This window comes from Pieris napi, chromosome 3, assembly GCF_905475465.1.
Source record: "Pieris napi chromosome 3, ilPieNapi1.2, whole genome shotgun sequence".
Lineage (NCBI taxonomy): Eukaryota > Metazoa > Arthropoda > Insecta > Lepidoptera > Pieridae > Pieris > Pieris napi.
This window is the reverse complement of record NC_062236.1, coordinates 5,275,652-5,300,207: the sequence shown is the minus strand read 5'-3', so window position 1 is coordinate 5,300,207 and position 24,556 is coordinate 5,275,652. Positions and strand designations below refer to the sequence as shown.

Sequence of the window (24,556 nt, the reverse complement as noted above, 5' to 3'; positions counted from 1 at the left end):
GAACATAAGAATCAAGGTGTTTTAATACCACTAAACAATGTTCGGAAGAGAGTTGCCGCCATAACAGGTACTTTTTAGAGTTGCCATTTAATAGTTTTTTGCTGTATTGATGGGACTTTTATGATGTAAATTCGTTTTTGCGACAAAATTAAATAAATACATAAAGTGATGAAACTAGGTAACTGAAATTAAAACATATATTACATAAGCATTATGAACTTAAAGTTACTATTATTTTTAATTGTTCATAGTTTAATTGCAGGTGTGTCAGAGAAAACTGTAACAAGAATTACAAACGAAGGTATAACTGAGAAGGCGGCGTGTACTTCGAAAAAAATTGTAACCCAACAATTATGCAATAAAACTCTGAATAAAAAATTGTATTGCTTTTCTTTACCCTATTTTCTCATCTTTTTCCTGTAAGTAGAACACCGCTAATAAGTAAATAAAAATATACTTTATACATAACAGATATTGTTTCATCGAAGTATGCAGAAAATAATATTTGATAAATTACATCTGCTAAATGTAAATAAAATAGGTAAATTTTTTACTCATAAATGGCAACATTACGTTATGCGATTGCAGCGCCGCGTCTGGGGGACTTCTTTCATGAAAAGGACTATACATATAATTAATGCAATGATGTCAGCTTACGGATTTACCCTCAAATTTAGGGGGAATCGAGGTACTTCAGGGGGTCAATATATTTAAAGGGAATTTTGGGGGGTAATTTATTGAAGGTGAAGGAGGGATCTTTGTTTTTTTTTTTAAACGCACTACTCTATACAATATATACTAAACACACAGCCTTGAACACAACCAACAGACTCAGCCAAATATAAATTATAAGGATAACCTAACTTACTTACCTACACCTTAACTAAAATTCTCCAAGATCGAAATTATGCTTCAACGGTTAGAAAAGTATAAAATACTCTAAATATAATGTATGTTTGTATATTAAGGAAAAAGCCTAAAATTTACGAAATATAAAATTAAAATCGTTAAATTTTATTGCTATCTTCATTATTATTATGTATTTGGCCATTCAATAATGTATCTAAATGTGGACTCCAAAGAACAAACTAAACCAAATATAAATGCCAGACATTAACTGAAACATTTTAAAGCTAAAATACTCCAAGATCGCAATATTATACAATTTAACTTAATAGTACTATTCAAGTTACTACTTTAATATTTGAAATTACCCAGTGTACAACTAAAACTTTAGCGGCTGTAAAATTTTAATCGACATAATGGGGTATTTGAAGTTGATTCTAGGGAGAACATTGCGTAGGAGTTGGAAATTGGAATCACTGATCTGTGGAGTAAAATGGTCAAGCGGCAAAGAATTAGTATATGAAAACAAAATAATTAAAAGTTCTCGTCTTATTAGATTAATACTAGTTACTCTTTTAAAGTAATATATTTTAAACCAATTAAAAACAATTACATTATATTGTAAGTACAAATTATATAATTATAAAATTCTCTATAGTTTATTTAATATTTTAAATTTAGTCGTCCTTCACAAACCATCACAATTCACATGCCGCCCTTATGTCGATATTAATAAAATTGATCTAACAATCTGCGGTAGTCAAAGTATACTAAACTATACTGATCGTAGTGTGTGCCTACTTATAAATCAACCTTGGCTCCTATTAAGTTTGTAAAAGCTTGGTGTAGCTGACGTTTGCCTCGAAAAGGACAAAGTTATGAGTCACTTCTGATCTCACGGTATTATATTTAAATTTACGATTTAGAGAGTTGCAATCTGCAAGAATTTAAAATGGCTGAAACAGAAGAAAAAGTAGTCATGACACCAAAAAGTAAAACCCCAACATCTACCATATTGTTGATTGAAAGAAAAGCTGTTACCATACCTGAGCCAAGTGATAAAATTCATGTTGCTGGTGGTGATCATACTGGAATAATTATAAACAAAGAAAAGGTTTATGGTAAGTTTTTTCAAAACAAAAATTAAAAATCGTTTAAAATTATGATTTGTGCAGTAAAATAACTCCAACTCTCCAAATTTATTTTTTAAACCATATTTTAAAATCCAACAATAATAATTGTCCAATAAAATGTTACAGAAAATGGGTTATCAGAGCCCTGTCATGCACAGTTAGAATTTTGTGTATATTTGGTGTCTGCTGCTAATGGTACACACACAAGAGAAGCAAGAGCCTTAAGGTTTTGGTTTAAACCTGAAGTCTCCTTACATGAATGTCCACATGAGGCTCAAGCATTCTTCAGGGAGCTTGTAAGTCCACAGGATTTTCCTAAAGGTACCCTACTGACATAAAACATACTTAACCCAATATACATTAATATAAAGCTTATATGCCATAAAATATTTTACCTAGAATATTATAATTTGCTTTGATAAAGACTAAATCATAATTTTGTATGAATTCTTATATCCTTTATGGTTTAGTTAATAAATTATAAATATTTTCCTTGAACATTAGCCTTGAAATTATGAGATAACAAAGTCTATCCTGAATGATAAGCCTTTAGAATTCAATCATGAATTCTGGTTTTACCATTTTCTGATTATATTATTATATAGTACTTTGAGGATTGACTTTGTCATATTCATGTAAATGTTTAAATAGGATTTGTGATGAGTTTCCTAGTCATTGGATTAATTGGTCTAATAATTTAAGTATACTAGCTGCCCCTGCAAATTTCATTTCTCTTTACTGTGATTCTACCTAGCCTACCATTTTAGTACATATCAACATGGAACATTTTGCAATGCTACCCCACAGACTGTTTGGTTTTCTGAAATGAAAGTTTTATAGGTTTTTCTTTGAATTTTTCTCGATATAAATGAGTAAAGAGTTCAAGTCATAAGATTTTAGAAGATAGGGGGATAATATTCATTGTAGAGGGGTGATAATTATTGAGATAATAGAGGGGTAAAATTAATTTTTGTATGCTGTATCATAAAAAAAATAAAAACAAAATGTTTTGTCTAATTAATGAAAATAAAAATTTAGGAGTGGGACCACCCTTAAAAATGAGGGGGATGAAAAACAGATGTTGTCCAATTCTAAGACTTAATATGCGTAAAAAAATTCATAAGAATCGGTTGTCGGAGGAGTATGAGAATGAACATTGTGACAAGAGAATTTTATATATTAGATTTATTATGTAACATCCATAGTTGTATGTTAATACAATTAATACAATTAAACAGCTAATACAATTTTACTAGAAACTTTACTAAATGTACTAAAATTATTTATAAAAAAAAATATCCATATAACATCTCATCAGTCTCAAAATCAGCTTTATGAGTGATTGATTAGTCATATAGGGACCAATATTGACTAAAATTATGAGGCAAGTGCTGCTTAAAAAAAATACCTATTAATAGTATGTATTTTTTTAATTAAAATTCTATTACTTATATAACTTTGCATTACAGATTATGTTGGTTTTATCAAGAAGATAATAAAGTTAATGCAGAACAAATATCACCTATTGAAAGTATTGGAGGTGGAGCTAAGACAGGAGGGAACAGGTCCACCACCACCAGGTTGGTTTTTCATATTGAACCATGGAATTTTCATATCAAAATATGAAACAATATCCTATAATATGAAATATATAAACACTTCTGTTGATCTTATGTTGTTTAAAGTATGAACTCTCCAATGGGGAATTAGATCAATTTTTATTTCTTATTATATGGCAACTAGATCAACTTCTTTACCTACCAATATATTGTATCATTTTAATTGTATCTGTGAATGGAACCCAGGGTGTCTAGGTCATTGAAACACTAAGGCAGAGGTACCATTACTCTATAGGAGCTGGCTACATCCTGAAACATCTATCCTTTAAAATGAAGTACATAAACTAGAAATAGAAATTATCCTTTAGTATACAAAATTTAAAATATATTATGGTTAGTGCAAATTAAAGAATTATTAAGAAATCTCTAAAAGTAATTATTAGTTACTTTGAATATCCATAAACTCATATATTTAATGTTTTTCTATATGAACAGAGGCAAATGGTGTGATACCGCGTAAGGATATAGTATACAAGTATTGTAATGGTAGTATGTATATATCTAATATATTATTTTGTTTGCATGAGTTTTTTAGTTTTGCAAATAACTGCTATATTTTAACATACTGAGTTTGTTTTGTTTCTCAATATAACTTTATTTATAAATGACATCTATTTATTATTATATTAAACAAGTAACTTTTAAAATAAAATAATGTACAATTTTTGTAGAAATAGTAGACTTACAACATAACATACAATAATTTGTAAAAGCACTTGTCTCCATTGTTAGTTTTTAATCTAAGGCATGTATATTAAAACTACAAAAACCATTAGCTATTCACTGCACTTTACGTATAACATGTTACTTAGTGTGATAAATATGTAGTTATTACTTAATCATGTGCCGCTCATAAGCAGGAAATACTAAAAAACTTTTACCCATTAGTGATAGATTTAAATAAGACTACCAGCGCTGGGGCTGTCTCTTCAACAATGTGTAAACACAATTTGACAAAAAATGTGTTTACACATTGATAAATGATAGATATGCAACTCTGTTGAAGTCTGAAGCTTAAATATATATTCAATAACGCACCAAGTAGGCTACTGAGACTTATTTAAAAACAGTATATTTAGTTTATACATAAGCATCATTTTTATTATTTTTGCTATGTATTTGTATGAAAAGTCTTCATTATACCACATCTGTAAATACACAGTTGATATATTCATAGTACCTTGTGTTCATTATGGTGTACAACTCTCCAATAAGAACTTAATATCTCTGAGAACCAAATATTATTCTGATATCTTATTCTCACTTGTGTACACTAGAATGAGCAATACTGTTAAACCTTGCATGTAACAGAAACTAACTAGCAAAGGATTAAAAAATATATTTGATTTCAGCATTTATTGATGACAGTATAGCCAATCAAACTCAATTTTCGGAACAAAAAGTATTGGATATGATTGAAAATGCATACCCCAATCCGTTGACTGTAGAAGATTTTGTCACGTAAGTGTCTGCTTAATTTTCTTGCACAGCAAAAACCATTCCTTTTAACAATTCTTTTTTTTAATGTTTAATAACAACGCCATTATGCCAAACTTACTGTCAGATAGTGTGTTTTGAGCCTACTCAATAAAAAAACATTTCTGGCATTCTTGCATTTATATCATAGATATCATGTTATTTAATTTTTAGAGCTGGTCCATGGTCCAAAGCAGAGATTAAAGATGCATTGGAGTCTTTGGAAGAGAAGGGTCTCACTAGACCAATATCAGATGGTCTATACATACGGCAGCACAGTGTTGATACACAGGTACATTTGAGGATATTATGCTATAATAGTTAAAATTATAAATATAATGTGTATGCTTTTTTATTAGATAGCTAAACATAATAAAGAAACATATTTATATTATTATCCTAGTGGTTGCTGATAAGTAACATTCCTCTTAATTTCACTTCGATAAAACAATATCTTAAATATATGACTTTTAATGAATAATAATAAACTTACACATTGTCTAAAACAGCTGCACTGTTTTAATGTATATATATTTATTTTAGTATGTTTTATAAAATCTATATATGTTCAATTTAGGTAGTGAAACAAATGCCAACATTGTGTTCATCTCGGCAACCAACCATTGCTGTAGTAACTGCCTTGTACTGTGAAAAACAGGCTGTTGACGCCATGATGGATAATCAAGAGACATATGTGCGATTCACAACAGTTGGTAAGTAATGTTTACTTGTTTAAGCCAGTGCAACAGGCAACACAATCAACAATACAAACCTTTATTATTAAAAACCTATATTTATGGGTGAAGCAACTCAGTTTAACCAAATGATGGTGGCTCAATTTTGTTTTAACAATGTCTAAATTAGAATATGTATGATTTAAATAATATTAATATCACATAGAATAAGCACCTTCTATTTTTCCTTTTTTGGGCATTAGAAAAATACATATTACATCATACAATCATTTAATCCATACAATAAATAATTACTAAATACTGGTGGGAGTGTTTTAGTAAAAGGTCTCTATAATTTTGTAACATTATCTGAGAAGAATAATTACCCAAGCCTTGTTGTAACATTCAGTTTAGTCAACAATTTAAGCTAATATTGTGTACTATATTCCCTAAAAATCTAGACTTAATTCATAAAACTTTAATTTAACAAAAAAACTTATCAAACCTTTTTTTATTGAAGCCACGTAATTTTGCAGCTACGAAAATAAAAAAACAATTTGGAAATCATACATGACCTAAATGTTACTAATATTCGCTCATTGCTTGGTTTGGTAATATTTCAAATATTTTGTCAGATTAAAATAAAGACTAAAATGCTTCAGTTTCCATAACCAAACCATACACAAAAACAAAGACAATAAAAATATCTGAAAATTGGGATTTAACTGCACAAAATTAGTAGGGTTGAGGCTATTTTAATTAATCTTATAACTTTTATAGCATTTTGAGATATAGTGTTTTTCAAATATAATGTTTATAAGTAGATCAAGCCTTTTAACTTTTTTTTTGTAAAAAAATAGAATTTAACATTGTATGGTATACACAACTTCTACCAACCAATAGTTTAAATAGAAAATTACATCAACATCAATACAAAATAATTATTAAATTAGATAATTTATTAATAATACTTTTAAGTATAAAAATGCATATATGGGTATAGTGAGTATAACATATACAAATTGTTTTACATGATTGTATATTTTTTTTTAAATATATGAATAGTTTAAAGAATTTATATAATTTTCAAAGATCACTTTGTAATAACAACTTAAGGCTGTTTAACAATTATAAACAGATTGATAACTCACTCAAAACACCTCATAATATAAGTTGTACAAAAAATCACATGTTGAATTTATAACTTCCTTGGAAGTTGGTTAATAATATAATACTTATACAAATACTAATCTAAATGCAAAAATGGCATAAATCAATTGGTTATATTATTGATTCTGATTAAATTTAAAGCAAAGTTCTTTTACATTTAATATGTCATCACTTAGCAATACATGTGATATACTTCTCAAGTTATGTTTAAGATCAACTGAACACAAAAAGCTCATACCAACACTTATGTCTATTTGGTTATATTCTGCGTTGACATTGAATTCAAGTATAAATTCAGGTACAGAGTCTGAAAAAAAAACAAATTCTCAATATATCATGGTAAAACTGTTTAAAAAATAAAAGATATTTATTACTTATCACTACAAGTGTTAAAATTTGTAAGATCTACTAAAACTGTTTTTACAACCTTTAAACTAAACCTACCATAAACTTGTTCTATCTATTAGTAATTAGACTACTTGGATATGGAAAATATGTTGACATAATCAATACCTGGAAACATATCTGTAGGTGAAGGATCTCCTCTTGAAGAGTCTAGAATTTTATCATATATTTGCCCATTTACTACTGTTCGTATTACAAATTGATTATTGAGGAAATCTGCTTCTACCTCACAGGCTATATTATGTTTGTCTATATAATTGTCTCCCGTGGTCAATGCCATGCGAAATCTGTAATTATTTTAATTTATAATTCAAAGTAAATTTTTCATTAAAACATTTATTTAACAACATATTGCACCAATGTTTATCTGCCATAATCTGCTTACTAATAGCGGTCATATTGCAGAATATAATGAAATTCTGTTAAAGAAAACCCAATTATTGCTTCAAATAAGGTTAATTATAATGGCAAACCATGTGAAACTTACTTTTGTCTGTCATCTGATTTTATTATTCCCTCAATTTTTATATTATCACCATTTTCCAGTGGTCTTGGTAATCTAAAGGCCATTTCGTTCTCATGTGAAGTAGATCCTAATGGATAGCCATTCACTGTTCTTCCATTAATACCATCATGTACTTCATTTGATCTTAAAATTAGATTTTTATACAGTGAAAACAGTAAAATTTAATTAATATATTTTATACTCTCGACGTTTATGCAGTGAAATAGCTGTTGAGGAAATGATTTTTAGTTATTTCCCATTTGGGTAAATATTCCCATTTGTATTTGGGCAACCTGTTTACAGATTACGTGTTAATTATTATAGTTTAACTTATCATTCAGGCTTCTAATTATTCTGATACTTTGATAAATACTTATGTATTTACATTTAACAAAACACTACCTATTTTTATCTTGGTACTTTAATTCACTGATGAGCTGTTTGTGTTAAAAACTTTATCTGTACAAATATTAAATTTTTACTAATCTTACATTTTAAATCGCTAAAAACAGTTTTAACTTTTGTTTTTCATTCGGCATTTTGGTACGGAGAATCTATTATTAATTATACATTATAAAAGGTTTGACATTGACATTTTGTAGCTAATGCGGCAATGCGCATGCTTCAAGTTCGCCTAGAATCCGGAATTTTATTGGTTGCTAGTTTATACTTCAAGTTCACTCAGCTAAATGTAAATATTAATAAATAAAATTACAGACATTTATAAAGTTAAAAAATTATTAAAATTAACGACACCGTACATTATTCTTATATTTTTGTTTTGTAAAAATAATTATCTTACCCAAAAAGACATTCCCAACACACTTTTAGCATTTTAAAAGCACGAAATGTAAATTTTCTTTAGATATAACTGTTTCTAAACTCTAACGAACGTTCAACGCGTACCAACTACCAAGGAGAGATTTAATACGCTATAGGTAGCTCTGTTATAGGTGACGTAATGTTGAAAATAAACACTGATATTGGTACCTACCGTATACCGATCACAACACAGTTACACACAGACACCTTGAGTCTAAATAAAATCACCTTAACCTTATCAATGCCACAAAACTGCCTATTGCCTTTTCTATGACACGCAATACCACTTATTTAGGAAAGCATATTTTGGTTACAAGTTTCGTTAAGCGTATGCGTTTATTAAGAATTTATTATTTAACACTCATATTTTGTTGGTTGGCCTGCGGCGGTCTCGGTTTGAGCTCTTACGCACGTATAGTTAATTTCGAACATGCCAGCTTGCGCCCACACCGCACGCTTAATCTGATTTGAGTAGAGAACTCCAAATAATTGTTAATGTTATCGGCAGCCATGCATATTTAACATCATCGTGGAAAAAACAGTTATTGACTACTTAATATAGAAAATTCTTAGTTTTAAACCCTAGTTTATTATATCAATTTACTTTTATCTAATCTGTCATACTTGGTTAGAAGAATAGATAAGAGATATCGGCCAACTACGGCAATTTTCAAAGGAAGTATTTGTGTGCGCTATTGAAGTACGCAACCTTGTAGGACAATCTTGCCGTAAAAAATCACGCATGTAAACAAATCTATAATGTGAGGTACATACGTATGTTTTGTTATATGTACTTAACAGGTCGATTGTTTCAACTTGAGTACGTGATTTTGTAAGGTTTTGTATTATTCATAAGCAATTGACGTGCATAACTTATCTTCCTTATCCTTTACTTCAAGAACACAAAATCTAAATGAGGACACTACCTCGGTGTGTTTATTAACAGAAAAACTGTATGGTGTTGGGTTAAATAAAAAATATGAAAGGGTTTCAAAATTTTTATTAAAATATGTTACATTAAAAAAATAGTTTCGGGCCAGCCGAAACTCGCAATAATTAATTGACTAGAAAAATATCACAGAAATTGTATGCGTTTGCGCACTCAGTTCAAGCTTACTTCAAGGTTGATTTCTGGAAATTGAATGTCATGTTTAAAACACTCTGCTTGCCGTTTATTACAATTTTCTCAATACTGCTTAGAGAATCTACTGGGCAACTATTTAGAGTCAGTAAACCTGCGTTGTCACTTTCAAAATACATTTCTATGACGTCTATTGTTTGATCCACCGATCTTGCATCCATGTATATCGTATATGTTATTGACTCTGGAACAATATTTAACGTTAAAATAAAAAGCTACTATTGGCATGGCCAAGCCGGAAAATCATAGAATTCCGGAAGTGCAGAACTCATATGCAAGGTTGTTGAGGGTATCAACTATGTTGCAGTTCTATGTTAATGGAGAATAAGATATATAACAAATCGAGGGCGGATTAAGCATTCGCGTCGGGACCCAGTCAAAGTCAGTAAAATTTAAACTAATGTGTTTATTTTGATTTTCTTCTTTAAACATAATTTCGAAAATGTAAAATGAAACGGTCACCCCACTTTATCAATGTGATTTTTTTTGTAACAAGTTTCTTCTCAGTTTGTATAAAATGATACTTCAAGACTAATAAGTAGGTACTTTACTAGCGTGTCTGAAGTAATACGACTACTGCAGTAGGTGAAAAAAAACTATAAATCTAAATTGTATTCAGTGGAGTATAATACATATTCTAAAAAAGTAGTTTGTAATTTTTTTTTGAATAAGTTTCCTTTTTATTATAATTAATTACGTTATAGTTCTAAACACGAGAGAGATTGTTATGAAATTTTAAAATTAACCTAGTATGAAGACTATTTGCCCCGTTCAGATGATGGATTTTTAGTTATAAAATATGAACAGTCGTATAATTATCGAAATCTCAGAAGAGGGTTTTCACCACAGACAATATTAATAATTGCTAATCTTATATTTTCTTAATTTAATAATAAAAAAATTACCATCTGCAGGTCGAATATTATACGGGAATTCCGCGGAATCTTGTATAACAACTTCCTTTTGGGGTACGAACGTCATTCCGCAGGCATAATCAATACCATTTTTCGTCAAAAGCATTATCCTTAACCTGTTTTAATTAAAACCTTTAATTATTAAAAGATATAGTATACCAAAGTAATTCATAAATAGGCATGCATAATAACTAACATTGTAAGTCAACTCAGCATTTTAGGATCTCCTAGATATGCTAGACATTATTTGCATCGATTAAAAAAGCCAACAAATCAAGAGTGCTAACCTCTGGCTTTAAAAGTGTGATTGGACGGCGGAATCACTTATTAGTGCTTCCTGCCTTTTAAAAGTTGGGTATAAGATATTAATTATTAATAAATTTTGTGAGATATTTAATATTCAATTTTTTCACCAATTCGAGAGAACGAATATCATGTTTTAAATCTCACATGAATCACCATGACGAGATTAAAGTTACTTTTATTTATTTGAAAGACTTATATGCATAATATTATTAGTATATTCGTTCCAAATTAATTCACTTTTGAATATTGCTGCTCACTCAAATAAGGAGCGAATCTAGTTGGAAAACAATCTATTTACAAGGTCGCTCAAAGAAATTTCTGACTGTCAGCAGATATTGAATGAATGAACTATTAAATTTTTTAAATGCCACGAAGGAGGTTACACTCTTTGTTAATAAGCCGTTCGTTCACCTTGTTTTTGTAAGTCAAACTGTCTAAGCATACTTACGTGGAATCAATCTTAAGTTTACCATTTATTGTTATAATGGTTCCACTCGACAACTCTGTGGGCAGATTGTAGGATGTCGATGGTTCACTATTATTTGGGGCACTATTCACACTTCGGGCCATTCCATTGCTTATTATCATTATTAAAAAAACACTTATCTGTACACTTATTAACATCGTATTACATATCTGTATTCTTGAATATTGAAGAATATTCATTTACATACGTGCTTTACCTCAAATGGATTATTGTGGTCTGTTCGGTTTATTTTACAATAATATTACCTACTTTACTTCTTAGGTGAGTCACGTATTGGTGGCGCAAATTATTATAATCAAAACCGGTTGATATATATTAAAAAGTATCAAGAATGTTTTAATATTGAATGACATGTTTCATACAATATAGACGTTAAAGTTTTTAAATGTAAAGTTAATGCTTTAGTATTTACATCAGATAAAGTTTGACATTTGTTTTTTTTTACCTTTATTGCTAGCGGAGTAAATGTATGTAAGGAAAAATTTTGTAGCTATCTTTTTATTGGGACTTCCCGTACAATGAGTTTCAACCAAATATCGTGGCAATTTACAAAAAATGAACTCTTACAAAGTTTATGAAATCATATTTCATTTATTCATTTAGGTAAATATGTATAATGATTAAAATAGAGGGTATCATTTACTAATAATTCTATGGCAGGAATCTCGGCCGCATAATTATATTTAATTTTTATAGGGGAGTCAAACGTGTATACCTTGGGTACTATTGGCGCTCATCGCGTGGTTACCACCAAATTGCCATCCGTGGGACGAACCCGGGAAGCTATGACTGCTGCTGGAAATACTACTACCAGATTGCTTGGAATATTCCAAAAGGTAAAATTATAGGTATTATTACGGATTTAACTTATGTACAATCAAGCTATACCTCTGAATTTTCAGTATAATCCGTTGGTAATTTCTGTGAGGACGGACAACCACATTTATCCTGATAAACGTTCTGCCATTCAGAAAGTTTTCCGAAAATGTTCGTATATTATTGTGAAATATCATTCGAATTTTCCTTCACATTTGAGCTATATTATTATGTACCATATCACGTCGGTAACATTTATGATTACGATTTTAAATACGACCTAACCCCTATTTTACTGTCAATTGTTACGCTCTTTCGAGTGTGGTCAAGGTTTGGAATAATTATCCTCTTAAACCCGGCGCTAATTATGACGGCGTACTTTCATTAAGAAGACGGTTTGCGCAGTTTTTGAGATCTTCAGGTCAGGTGACCTCTTGTCCCTTCCAAAATCCTGTGTACCATAGGTAACGACACCAACGGATATATATGAAATGGGGGTTCCATGAGCCGGTACCAAAAGGCCTGTTTCCTTCAAATAGCAGTCAACATAAATATAAGAAACAAATTGGTTTTCTGCATAGCGACAAAGTTGAATTCATTAATAATATAACTTAATATATATAAATTACGCGTCACGTTGTTTGTCCGCTATGGACTCCTAAACTACTTAACCGATTTCAATCAAAAAACCACACCGTGTGCAGTTTGATCTAACTTAAAAGATAGGATAGCTTACATCTCAATTTATACCCGCAATATTATTTTATTGCAAAATTATTTGTTTATTTTACATTCACAATTCTAACAGATGGCGCTGTATTGAAAGTATGTACCTACCACCATTTCACATAAGCTACATTAAATTGTAGTAGTAGTGTTCTCCTACTGTTTCCCTTGAATAGTTTACTTTGTAATATAACAAAAACCTTAGCCACAGCAACGCTTGGCTGAGACTGCTAGTATATTATATAAAATTATTGATGTTTTCTTAGGAATAAAATTATCTAATATGGCGCCGACAGTAATTCAACAATTATTGCATAAACTAAGCTATTACGACGAGATTAACTTCGGAGAAATAATACTAGCACATCATTTATATGCATATTGTTGTTGCTAACACCGATTTATTTAGTTTTCATTTCATTGTTACGTTAAATTGTCCTTGATACATTTAAACTTGTGTGTCTAATTCTAATAATATTTTAATATAGAAACGAAAAGGTGTGTCCCAATAATGAGGCATGTAGCTGACACATTGTAGGTACGATACCTAAAAGGAACAACTGTTGTTTCGCAAGACCCCACAGCTTTACGTGGACATAATATGCCTTAAGCATAAGGAATAGAAATAATAATAGTAAAATAGTAAATAGTTCTTAGGGGACGTCCATAAATTACGTGAGGTGTTTAAGGGGGGGAGGGGGTCGAGTCAAATCTCATTTAATCTTACGTTGGAGAGAAGGGGGGTCGAGTCAAATATCACGCAATTTTTTTTCTGTCTGGAAAAAATATTTAGGAAAAAGGTTGACCCTAAAGGCCATCTCTGCAACTTCCCGCCAACTCCATACCTAAACGCTCAACATTTCACTTATTTTGTTTTAGTCGTAAATAAAAGCACGAAGCAATTTTTTTTTCTTTTTACAATAACAATCCAACGCGTTTACGTAAGAAACCCACATTTTGAAAAATCTCACGTGAGATTGGGGGTTGGGGGAGGGGGTTGAATAAAATCTCACGACATCTCACCAGGGGGGGAGAGAGTCACAGAAAATTTAAAAAAACACCTCACGTAATTTATGGACGCCCCCTTATATATAAAGCAAATTATTTATTAATATATGTAGATTAAATTGATTGATACAATAATCTGAAAGAGGTATTAAAATCGATCAAAGTAGTATTTTAATACGCCTGCATTCCTACTAAAATAACTTTAGAGACGGCTGAATCGAATATAGTTACATTCCAATCGGCCATATGGCGAAAGATATCTTCCAAACGTGCTTTATGTAAATTTATATATTTTTAAATAACTATTGTATTACATCTTACAATGAAGCGGTAATTCATTTAACCTTTCCATAACCTTGAAATACAGTATTTCTTATTGTTTTGTAAAATAATTGTGTTGAAGCGTAGGTAATACAAATTACATTTGAATTTTGCGTAGTTTTATAAATTGTATGGTTAAAAATGAGAATTTTTCCTATGCAAAATTTCAGCATGTCAAATTTATCCAGGTATTGTCCTACCTACCAGAAATATCAAGTCTGTCCTCATACGGGATACAACAATTTTTAGTGTAGAAATTTTGGTTTACCATAATACTCGTATATTAAAAATATCGAAAGCTGTAAAGGAATTACAAAATTAAGAAATTCCTCTGCAAAAATATTGCTTGGACAGCTGTTACTCATAAGAATGGCATGAATGTTTACATTGTAAATTTTAAACAATTGTTTAATAGGTGTTAAAATTAGATGATTGTTTTAGGTGGAGTATGTATTCTTGGTTGGCGTCGGTGGTGGCGTACCTCACTATACGGATTATAAGAAACACGTGCGCCTTGGTGACGTTGTTGTTTCCACTCCTGCGCAGGATTTGCCGGATAAGTATGTAATTAGTTGCATTATTGAGTAGTGTTAAAAAATAAGTGAGGTTTTTTATTGAATTTGTTTATATTCGGGACACTTAAAACTAACATTCGGTTAATCGTACCTCTAGTCGGTATGAACGTAAACATTTTTTTTAACATGTTTATTTTTCAAGTTGCCTTTAAAAATAGTGCTAATTGAAATAACGATTTTTTAATTAGATTTTCTTAAAAGATTTTTTTAATATCACGATTTGCAATTCGTATACGTAGATCTTTCTTTTCCCTTTTTGATAACAATTTTATATAAATACAAAAAAATTTGTCCTCCAAAACCAGAAGTAAAAATTTCAAATGAGTTATTCAGAAACTACGATTTATTTTTTTAAATTTCAAAATTAGCTTAAATTTCAAGTATACTAGAAGTTTCATAGTGGGATGGTTATTAGTTAGGATGATAGGTCAGGTCCGAAATGCCCCAGGTTACGACGTATCCGTTAAATCTAATAAGTAAAATTAGGACTTCCATACCTTATTCAATAATTGTTTTACAATTTAAAAGAAATTATGATCATTACTGAAACTAACCAAATTATGAAGGAATTTCCACCATATCATTAAAAAATTAGAGTGGTGTTTATTTAGTTTATTAGTTACTCTAATATCTAGGCAGATAACAAGAGTACCCTGTGTTTTTTTTGAAGTTCCTATCTTTTCCCTAATTATTCGTAAATTTTTTTGACAAGTCATTTTAATACATAAAGGCGTTTATACGTCAGGAATAATTTGAAATGTTGCATATAAGCCCCGCCCCGTCCTATACCTATATAACAATTCGTGTATAATTTTTGTATAGTCTTCCTCCTAAAAATTAGTATGTAATACACATTGTTATGTGATAATCCATATATATATAAATTACGTGTCACGTTGTTTGTCCGCTATGGACTTCTAAACCACTTAACCGATTTCAATCAAATTTGCACACCGTGTGCAGTTTGATCTAACTTAAAAGATAGGATACATCTTAATTTATACCCGCAATATTATTTTCTTGCAAATTATTTGTTTATTATTTGATAGTCACAATTCTAAAAGATGGCGCTGTGTTGACTTTCAACGTAAGCTACAATTTAATGGCATTACCACCAAAAAAGCATAGTGGTCCCCATGACTGGTGTTCTCCTACCGTTTCCCTTGAAGAGTTTACCACTAAGTACAATATAATCTTATAAAACCTTAGCCACAGCAACGCTTGGCCGAGTCTGCTAGTTTGTTAATAAAAATAAACAAGGATCTAAATGTCTATGACTAAGTCTCGCAGTATAAAATGTTGAATTAAATTTCATTTGTGTCACGTTCTCGGAATGTCACCTGCAGTTTCCCCGTGGGTTAGTACGCGAGGTAAAATTTATACATAAAATTATCATTGGGCCTTGACTGGGAAAAAATATATAAAATGTATTGATAATAATCTAATTATGAATAGCGAGAGTAATTGCGTAATGTATATGCATGTACCTATTCATTGAGAACCTAACTAGATAATAATCCTGACAATATTCCACCAGTATTTATAGCAAATTGCGCCGATAGCCTGACCTTACCACTCTCAATTTTACTCAAATTCTCACTTACTGCCGGAGTAGTGCCCACTTTGTGGAAGTCTGCGTATATAACACCTGTCCTGAAAAAAGGATCAAAAGCCGTCGTTGAAAATTACAGACCTATATCTAAGTTATGTGTATTCGCTAAAATTATGGAAAAAATCGTTTACAGACAAGTATACTCAGCACTGAAACTGGACTTTAGTGAATACCAACACGGTTTTATAAAGGGTCGTTCCACTACGTCAAATTTGATCCTCTGTAGTGACTTCCTATCAGACTCTATGGCTAATGGATCCCAGGTGGATGTTATATATACAGACTACAGCAAATGTTTCGACAAAATCGACCACAACATACTTTTAAGCAAGTTATCTTCCATGGGTATACGGGGTAATCTATTCAGATGGTTCTCATCGTACGTAGAGGATCGATGTCAGACTGTGGTGTTGAATGGATACTCGTCAAGAACGAGATATACCCCTTCAGGAGTCCCACAAGGATCGCTTTTGGGCCCACTTCTCTTTAATATATTTGTTAACGACATCACACATTGTTTTCAGTCGTCCAAAATTCTACTGTATGCAGACGACATGAAAATTATGAAACAGATTAACTCTGTCGCTGATGCACTCTCTTTACAAGAAGATCTGGACCGGTTTCAAAATTATTGTGTTCTGAACGGGCTCGACTTGAATGTATCTAAGTGTTACATTTGTACATTTACTCGCAAACTCCACCCTATTGCCTTTCCCTATAAACTTCAAGATTCTATTTTAGTAAGAGTTGGATCTGTCAAAGATCTTGGAGTTATATTTGACAGCAAACTTCTCTTTGATCTGCATATTGAGAGCATCATTAATAAAGCCACGAAAGCGTTAGGTTTCATTATAAGAATCTCTTCCGACTTTCAGGAAATTAAAACCATTAAAATATTATATTGCTCTTTCGTTCGTAGTCACCTCGAATATGCCTCACAGGTATGGAACCCAATATACAACATTTATATAGACCGCCTTGAAAGTATACAAAGAAAATTTTTAAAGTACATTCAATTTAAATCTAATTGTTACCTGCCTGACTATCATACACGCTGCAAAAAATTTCATATTTTGCCTTTAGCTGAGCGTAGAAAAATATCGGACATTACGTTCCTAGTGTCTTTATTTAATGGTGCGGCTGAGTTGCCAGAACTGTTATCTAGGGTGGGCCTGTACGCACCATCATTGTTTCTGCGCGGACCAAATTTACTGTACGTCCCCATAGCAAGAACTACATACAGAAAAAATTCTTACCTATTGCGAGCATGTCGTTCTTTTAATGTGGCATGTCGGGAGCTTAATTTGGATTTGTTTTGCACAGGTGTTACTGCAACGAAGAAAGCCCTTTGTGACCGATACTTTGAGATTTAGTTTTGTAATATAGCCTTGAGAGTTTTTTTTGAGCGTTGGTGTGTAATGATGTGATAATGTGTAAGTGTGGAAACTGATAATTGGCCGTCATCATGTTAATTGTATATTATTGAACCTTTTTTAGCTGTAAGTTTCCCTAAAATTGTAAAATAAAAAAATAAAATAATAATTAAAAATTAGGTTTCATTTGCGAACTAGTGCAGTATTTAATGTTTCTATTATGTAGGTCCAACTTATATGCGAAATAACATTAATAGTTATCGAATACTTCTTAATGCATATTAAGAATTCTCGACACAATACCGTCAAGGTTTTATACGAATTTAACGGTTCATCAACTCCATGGTGACGCTATAAAAGGTTTGACCTACAATTTAAAATCGAAAAATAAAACAGTAGTTTTTGTCAGTATTTCCATAATAATGTAATAAATTCAACAATACGTGTCAGCATTTTATACCAACTTCTCTGCAATAATTTAAACTTAAACCGATACAACTTGAATGCAAATGTGTCTCTTCCAATTTTGAAAATACAGAACCAAATATTACGTAATTTTTAAGTAAAAGTTTATTTTAAAAGATAGCAAGATATTCCTTTCTTAATTTATGGGTAATTCCTTACGCAAATAACGTCACTCATACCAGCTAGAGAGAAAGAACTGTCTTTTGATCACATCGAGCTTAACCTGCATTACTCGTAATTATAATGGATATAAGAACTAAACAACATTGTCATGAAACCAACGTGTGCTTGTTAACCTCAAATTTGTTGGGTTAATTGGTAATTAATGCTGATTTCATGCATTCATTAACGTCATAGCGCCGATCTATTTATTGGGAATTACCTTGTATTTCATTCATAACAACCGATATTAATTAATAATTATACTGTATCTCTTCTAGCGAGTGCTATAAATAAATATTATATAAATTATCCTTATGATTTTCCTAACAAGTCGCAGCTTCATTAAGCTACGTGATCAGTTGTCTCAGAACAGTGGATTAGAAAATAGAGGCAAATAAAAAAGATAAAGATAATGTAATTTGTATTTATACGTATGATGTTAATCCTAAATTTGAATTATCAATTCCAGCTTTGACTTGATGATGTTATCTATCAATGGCCCATAGGTTCTTTTATCCTAGAGTTAGAACGCTTCCAGTAAAAAGAAAATTTAATTTCAGATATGTATATGTATTCTGCGAAAAAGCAGAGCGAAACGAGAAAGGCGGGTGGGACTACGAAGTAAAGCCATACAAACCAGTGAACTTCCTCTTGCAAGAACTAGCTCAGAGAATTGCTCACTCGAATGGCCTTTGGACTAAATATGTACAAGAAGGTATTTAATACTGGACAAACTTAAGAAATTCGATTAAGTTGTAAAAGGTTTGCATACCTGGTCTTTTTTGGTATTCAAATCAATTTCTTGGAAAATTAATAACCCTGGGAAAACGTGGAATTTTTTGGGTCACAAGGTAAAAGAAGTCCGAACCAGCGAATTATAAAACTATTTTTATGATTTGTAACGTAAGCCTTTTTCTATAAAAGCGTTTCGTTTTTTATGTTTTAAGGACTTAGAAAGTTTAAGAAATTCATAGTTGCAATCAATAAAAATTCTTGAATTTCAAACAACTAAAATTTGTTATTTAAAGTAATGTTTTCTGTTTCTAGGTCTACAGCGTCTTAAGGACCTGCCAGGTCGCTGGGAGGCGCCAGAGCAAGGAACAGATCGCCTCTGCGTTGATGTAGGAGATGGAGCATTTATAGAAGTGTCGCATCCTGCACCAGCCGGTGAACAAACGTAAGATTATATTTAGTCCCTACTATTTTTCACTGATTTAAATTCGAATTCAAATAAATTTCGCTCTTTGCTAAAAATGATAGGTGTGGCATGGCACACTAGGCTAAATAAAGTTATCAAAATATTTTAGATTGGTAAGTGTTACAATTTATTTAGTATTTAAAGATTCTAACAAAAGTATTGTTATCAATTGCAACAGAATACGTCCTTTATTTTAATAATTTTCATATAAACAAAAAATGATTCGAATCCAAGACCTTTCAGTTACGTATACGTTCGCGTACACCAAAGAATAACACGAATGATATCAATATTATTATCGTTGAACAAAAACTTTTTTATTCATAAAAACTACATCAGTAGTAACTTTCTATGAAAATACTTTAACGTTGTTTTTTTTTTTTTATTGAGAAAAAGCTTGCCAACTTGCCAACAACAAAATTATTAAACAAAACAAACATTACAGAAAAAAAAACAAAACAATTACTTATCAAAGAAAAAAATCTAATTACAAAAAACTAAACAAAAATCCATTTTATGCTGTGAAGGGAGCAACTATGTATATCTAGACCTAGCTCGTTTATAAGAATGCTTAATCTGGACATCGGTGAGCTTTGACCAAAACGCGTTCGACGGAAAGAAGGGACAAATGGAACAATGGGATGCGTTGGAACGTTGTGATGAAGGGTGATGTAAATAATTCGGTTACTGGCCTATTAAGGAAAAAAGATGCTCACGAAACATACAAATCTTAGGCCCAGACCTTTTTTTAAAAATAAATTATTGTTGCAGCCGCGAATCCCGCGTGCATTGTGCACCAGTAGCGGGTGGACGTGCGGTCTCGTGCGGGGGAGAAGTGAGGGCCGCGTTCGCTAACCACGCGCGCGCTTTGGCTTATGATTGCGAACTCGACGCCGTCTTGGACAGCGTCGTTGGCAATCGGAAGGATTGCTTTATATCTATTAGAGGTCAGTTGTATATTGAGTTATAGAATATAGCTTTTAGAATTGTTAGTTATATTAAGGATGTTATTAAACATCGAACGGGTTAATAGATTTTTACTGCTGTACTTGTATAACATACATTATGTCATCTATATATATAAAAATGAAACCCGTTTTCCGTTGTCACGACATAACATGAAAACGGCTTGACCGATTTGGCCAATTCTTTTTTTATAATATTCTTTGAAATACGAGGATGGTTCTTACGGAGAGAAAAATTAAAAAAATTTAGTGAAAAAGTCTAAAAACAAACTTCTATATTCCCATACATAATATTCGTAATAATACTTAAAAGTCATTTTGAACTTTAATACCATATCATAAAGTTCAAGTGTTAGTGGAGGGGTTCCGGGAAGGTAAATTTTTATTTTTTAACATATTGTATTTGTTGTCTTACAACTTTCTTTTTTTATCTTAGCTAGACCGGTGTCCCGAATAGCAGAATAAGTATTTAAAAAAAATAAAGAATCGACTGTTAGGCGGTACGTAGTCCGCCAGGCCAGCTAGTTTTTAATAAACCTATACAATATAATTTTTAAAAATACAACTTCTCATGGAGTTCCTTAAGACTAATGTTGAGATTTGAACGTGCTACTTCTGGATTTTATAAGACTTAAAAAATCGAAGTATCAAAGGAACAGGTGATGGATGTAGGTAATCAACGAACTTTGGCTATGAAAGAATATCATATCGAAGAAACTGCAAGTGTCTGTGTTATCATCGTCGACCAAGAATTGTTGAGTTAAATCTTAAACCAAGCTATAAAGACGTAATTTCAGGATGCAAGTTCAAAGAAAAAAAAAAGTACACCACAATCTTCCGAGGTCGCTTTTGATCAAATTACGGTTGGTGATTTAAATAGTCTAAAATAGTTCTATAATACGTCGGTTTATAAAGCCGTTTGTGTTTATTATAGTTTAGAAAGTACATTTCTAACTTTTTTAATACAAATAAATTAGTTTAACACTACGATTGGCCGCCTCATTTGATGACATGTAAATGTATATCCATAAATTTTCAGAATCAAATTGTGTTGCCAATAGACGTCTAATATATATAACGTTAATTACTCGTTAACGAACAAGAACTGTTTATTTTCAAAAAAATACTTTTTCCAGGTATATCTGATTATCGCGACGGTGCACGTGGAAAAGAATGGCAACCCCACGCTGCTCTTACGGCTGCCGCTGTCATGAAAACTATTATCGCTGCCATGGAACCACCCACAGACTAAAAATATTACGACCATAGACCATAAGAGAATATGACATCACATTTTATGGCCTTTTACCCTGTGAATTATTTCACTATAAAATCAGTATAATTACGAAAACTATTGTTGTAGTCAATTGCATGAAATAATTTTATTACCAAAGTAGAATGTTGTAAAAATTCTCTGGTGCTACAAACCAAAAACTGTTGTTTTTAACAATTACCCTCAAATAAAAAGTGATGGTTCTTGTCAAATTATAACCAGTTTATTGCCTGAACTGACAAGGTGACAATTTAACTTGCCTTATTTTACTTTTTTGTTAAAAATGTTTTAGCATTTAGACCCTAAACTTGTTATTCCCATTTCATATTTATAATGTTGTAAACATTAATTTATCAAGTGTCCTTAGATATGTTTAATTTTTGTATGGTGGGGCTCAAATTAAGATCTTCCTTATATTGCATTTTGTGTGCATTCCTCAAAGGACTGTTTAAAGATTTATGCTTCTGCTTTTTACTTAATTAAGAATTTTTAAAGTTTATAGAGTTGATAGTTCTAAAGTAGGAATAATGTTCATTCACTGCCAACAGGCCTATTTATTATAATAATCTTAATATGTTGACCAATTTGTTGTGAGATATATTCTAAAACCAAAGTAGAGTTTGGCTGTTTAACAGGTCTAGTCACCTGAAAATATTTTTATTTACACCTATTTATATCTGACATGTTGAATCCATATTTTATAATGTTTCATGTAGTTTTCTAATATTTATACATTGTCGTGTTAAATAGAATTTTACATTAGAATTAGCTTTGTGTTACTTATAAGTATCACCTTAAGTTAAATGCACTTTTAGGTTATGCAACATAATTTGAGATTATTGTGTATATTTTGATTTATAACTATTATGAATGTTCTGTATTTTTTATATGCACAATTTCAATAAAGTGTTAAAAATTTACCTTTAATTTTTAATTAATGAAAATTTTAATATTAATGCATAGGCTCATTGCAAAGGTGAAATTATATGACCTTTGCACATGTCATCAATAATATAATTTAATAACAACAACAAAAACATGTATAACATTAATTCCAACTTTATTATTTTCTGCAGTACAGTACTTCATGTCTAGGAATCTTTCTAGGACAGCAATCATTGTGCATCCAGACTGTACTAAAAACAAAATAAAATTAACTGAAATATTCGATTACTGTCAGTTTCACAATTTGAAGCAATACTTACAGTTTTTGTCCAATTTTTATTTAAAGTTATCACTCTGAAATAACAAATAAATAAATTATACAGTGTTATATACACTACCATTTTGTTCTACAAATACTACACAATTCAGCTGTTGCGGATACATAAGACATGTTTATTATGAAAACTACAAAATATTTCCCAGTAATCCCTTATAATTAATTATTTATTTAAAATATCTAACGACAAATGTTAATGTTAAACACAGCCTATTTTCTTTATATAATAATTAGTAACATTGTGCAAAACACAAAAGCAATGTGTTTAAAAAATAAATTACTTGCATCACTCTAGAAGCATGGGCATCACATGAACTGCCAATATTATTGTTGATCTTCTATAATATAAGAATGCCGGTTTTAGTTGTTAAAATATTTATTAATTTCAAACAATAAATGTTTAACAAAACATTCCATGAACATCAAATATTACTCACCAACATATTTTACTTCATCAAAAGCTTTTCGAGCTTTCTTTAATTCTTCATTCATTGTAAGAAGGTCTTTAACTCTAGCATATTTTCGGAAATCTTTACGAACAAGAAATATTATATCCTCTACTTGAACTCTACCTGGTCTACCAACTTCCATAGCTCTGAAAATATAAAAGTATATTTCGTACATATCAGTTAACAAGCTATTAAGGCTTTTTAATAAATTATAGTCCACAATACCTATGAGTAGTTTCTGTAATAAATTCGATAACCAGATCCTCTAGGAAATCAACACTCTCTGTGTATGGATTTTGATCATCTCCAAAGCCATACATCATACAGCGAAGTTCTTTACTGAATAGTCGTTTACGCCCAGATGCTGTAGCTCCCAATTGCTGTTCAGACTCATCATCTTCGAACTAGAAATAACATTCTTTGGTAATTTATCAATAAACAAAAAAAAAACAAAAAACAAATTCTTTATTAAGTAGTTAAATCTATATTTTAGTGCATCCCTTTTAGGTTCAAGAACCTGTGTTAGGGATGAACGCTCTTTCCTATATGTTAATACTTAATCAATCAATGTGTTTCTTAACAGTAATAAACTAATAAATGGAGACAGACACAATGAAGAGAAGTTGTTGGTTTACCTGATCGTATTGTTCAGAAGTATCAGGAGTTGGAGTCGCCATTTGAATATTAATTTACAAATTAAACTATTTATTTACTAATAGCAAAATTTTAATCTTGATATTATGTATATACAAACGGAACATCGGTTTAATTTATTGTCATTTAAGACTGTCAACTGTCAAGAGGCCATGAGTATATATGTAATATATGTATGTTTTTTTTTTTTTGGAGTTTATGGCCTGGTATCTAGACCTTTAGGCCATATATATGTATGT

The 24,556-nt window shown here is 30.9% G+C and overlaps 3 protein-coding genes across 14 annotated transcripts; 1 reads left to right on the top strand and 2 right to left on the bottom strand.

Annotated features, from left to right (window-relative positions):
* The first annotated feature begins 1,296 nt into the window (after window positions 1-1,296).
* On the top strand, window positions 1,297-22,912 carry LOC125063232. Of its 3 annotated transcripts, none has more exons than XM_047669563.1 (14): window positions 1,297-1,467; window positions 1,773-1,967; window positions 2,106-2,300; window positions 3,449-3,559; window positions 4,034-4,054; window positions 4,951-5,059; window positions 5,249-5,366; window positions 5,652-5,787; window positions 12,195-12,334; window positions 14,811-14,929; window positions 19,117-19,271; window positions 19,604-19,733; window positions 20,526-20,701; window positions 21,856-22,912. In XM_047669563.1, exons 2-14 carry the CDS (start codon window positions 1,799-1,801, stop codon window positions 21,969-21,971), a joined length of 1,695 nt encoding a protein of 564 aa, XP_047525519.1. In that variant the 5' UTR covers window positions 1,297-1,467; window positions 1,773-1,798; the 3' UTR covers window positions 21,972-22,912. The 3 variants fall into 3 exon arrangements, with proteins under 3 accessions (XP_047525519.1, XP_047525518.1, XP_047525520.1); XM_047669562.1 differs by having other exon boundaries at window positions 4,034-4,087; XM_047669564.1 differs by lacking the exon at window positions 4,034-4,054 and having other exon boundaries at window positions 1,298-1,467.
* LOC125063233 lies at window positions 6,023-9,200 on the bottom strand. Of its 5 annotated transcripts, none has more exons than XM_047669566.1 (4): window positions 8,823-9,200; window positions 7,811-7,972; window positions 7,432-7,610; window positions 6,023-7,225 (listed from the first exon to the last, which is right to left on the bottom strand). In XM_047669566.1, exons 2-4 carry the CDS (start codon window positions 7,891-7,893, stop codon window positions 7,035-7,037), a joined length of 453 nt encoding a protein of 150 aa, XP_047525522.1. In that variant the 5' UTR covers window positions 7,894-7,972; window positions 8,823-9,200; the 3' UTR covers window positions 6,023-7,034. The 5 variants fall into 5 exon arrangements, with proteins under 5 accessions (XP_047525522.1, XP_047525521.1, XP_047525524.1 ...); XM_047669565.1 differs by lacking the exon at window positions 8,823-9,200 and adding an exon at window positions 8,631-8,779; XM_047669568.1 differs by lacking the exon at window positions 8,823-9,200 and adding an exon at window positions 8,214-8,564.
* Window positions 22,913-23,035: 123 nt separating the features above from the next.
* On the bottom strand, window positions 23,036-24,466 carry LOC125063235 (transcription initiation factor TFIID subunit 13). 6 transcript variants are annotated; one of them, XR_007119484.1, is made up of 6 exons: window positions 24,299-24,465; window positions 23,889-24,067; window positions 23,652-23,809; window positions 23,496-23,552; window positions 23,198-23,231; window positions 23,036-23,128 (listed from the first exon to the last, which is right to left on the bottom strand). XR_007119484.1 is itself a non-coding variant. In XM_047669572.1 (5 exons), the coding sequence occupies exons 1-4, from the start codon at window positions 24,338-24,340 to the stop codon at window positions 23,227-23,229; spliced, it is 384 nt and encodes a 127-aa protein (XP_047525528.1). In that variant the 5' UTR covers window positions 24,341-24,466; the 3' UTR covers window positions 23,036-23,123; window positions 23,198-23,226. The 6 variants fall into 6 exon arrangements, 2 of the variants coding, with proteins under 2 accessions (XP_047525528.1, XP_047525527.1); XR_007119486.1 differs by having other exon boundaries at window positions 23,036-23,123; XR_007119483.1 differs by having other exon boundaries at window positions 23,500-23,552.
* Between the last annotated feature and the right edge of the window lie 90 nt (window positions 24,467-24,556).